This window comes from Mastomys coucha, chromosome X, assembly GCF_008632895.1.
Source record: "Mastomys coucha isolate ucsf_1 chromosome X, UCSF_Mcou_1, whole genome shotgun sequence".
NCBI classification, from domain to species: domain Eukaryota; kingdom Metazoa; phylum Chordata; class Mammalia; order Rodentia; family Muridae; genus Mastomys; species Mastomys coucha.
Genome location: NC_045030.1, coordinates 41,426,920 through 41,427,995, shown reverse-complemented (window position 1 = coordinate 41,427,995; position 1,076 = coordinate 41,426,920). Strand labels below are relative to the sequence as shown.

Genomic DNA, 1,076 nt, shown 5'->3' with positions numbered 1-1,076 from the left:
TTTGAGTACTTACTGTTTTCCGGGCACTACTCTAAACATTAAATAGTTTTTCTTAATTAACCGTCACAACTGATGGAGTTGATTCCTTTACTTTACGAAAAAACAAATAGTGGTAGCAAATGTTACTTGCTCTAGGACCAGAGTCTGTAGGTCAAAAGAGCTAGTGTTCAAAGATTGACTTCAGAGCCCCTTCTTTTAGCCACTAAATCACAGCTATGAAATGAAATAAACTTTTATTTGTTTTTGAAATGGGATAGATGGATAGACTGCTCTTCAGAGACCTGAGAAAGTAGAGATCACATACTAGCAGGAAAGAAAATACTTGGCCAAGTATCTGTTACATGTACTGTTCATCAGATAGCATAAACACAAATCAATGTAGGCTTCTATTTGGCTTCCAAAGACAATGCTTGTGGGATCTATATTGACCCTTGAGCACTGAGTTCTTATCTTAGGAGTTTAGATTTAGGGTCACAAGTTCAAACAACTCTAAGGCTCAAACGATAATGTAAGACAGGCTGGTATAAACCAATGGGATTATGGGAAGCTGGAAAATATACGTTAGTACAGTCATATATAACAAAATCAAATCTAATGAAGACCAAATAGTAGGCATGTTCAACATGTGGCCCATCCATTTTTGACCTTTGAAAAGTGTGCTGCCTTGCCACTTTCCATGTCTTTTGAAATTGAGATTTAAGGATGTAAAGAACACAGTTTGTAAGCCTGGACAACAGCTCTCTCATGTGACAATGAAATTTGAATTTCATTAGTGCCATGATTTTACATGCTAACCAACTCAGTAGTTAAGTCACCAGCAGAAAGGTCCAAGTATTAAAGAGGAGGAAATACTAGGCAGTTAAGTGCTGGTCCACATCACATACCTCATACACAGTGAGCATTCAAGGTCAGATGCATCAAAAGATCCAAGTGGAATACCGAAATCTGGTTTGGCCCCCTGCTCAGCAGGAAGATCTGTGATTTAGGAAACAGTAAGTCAGGGATGGAGCAACTTGGTTTTTTAAAGACAGTACTTCTGGGGAAAAAAATGTACTTCCTGAGAGGCTCTGACAGTA

The 1,076-nt window shown here is 38.3% G+C and overlaps 1 protein-coding gene across 2 annotated transcripts in view; it reads right to left on the bottom strand.

The window, feature by feature from the left end:
• Lonrf3 (LON peptidase N-terminal domain and ring finger 3) overlaps positions 1-1,076 on the bottom strand; it is a 34,939-nt gene that overhangs the window by 22,578 nt on the left and 11,285 nt on the right. For both annotated transcript variants that reach the window (XM_031349392.1, XM_031349462.1), the window contains one exon: positions 885-975. In XM_031349392.1, coding sequence (XP_031205252.1) covers positions 885-975 — 91 coding nt within the window. The remainder of the gene's footprint in view (positions 1-884; positions 976-1,076) is intronic.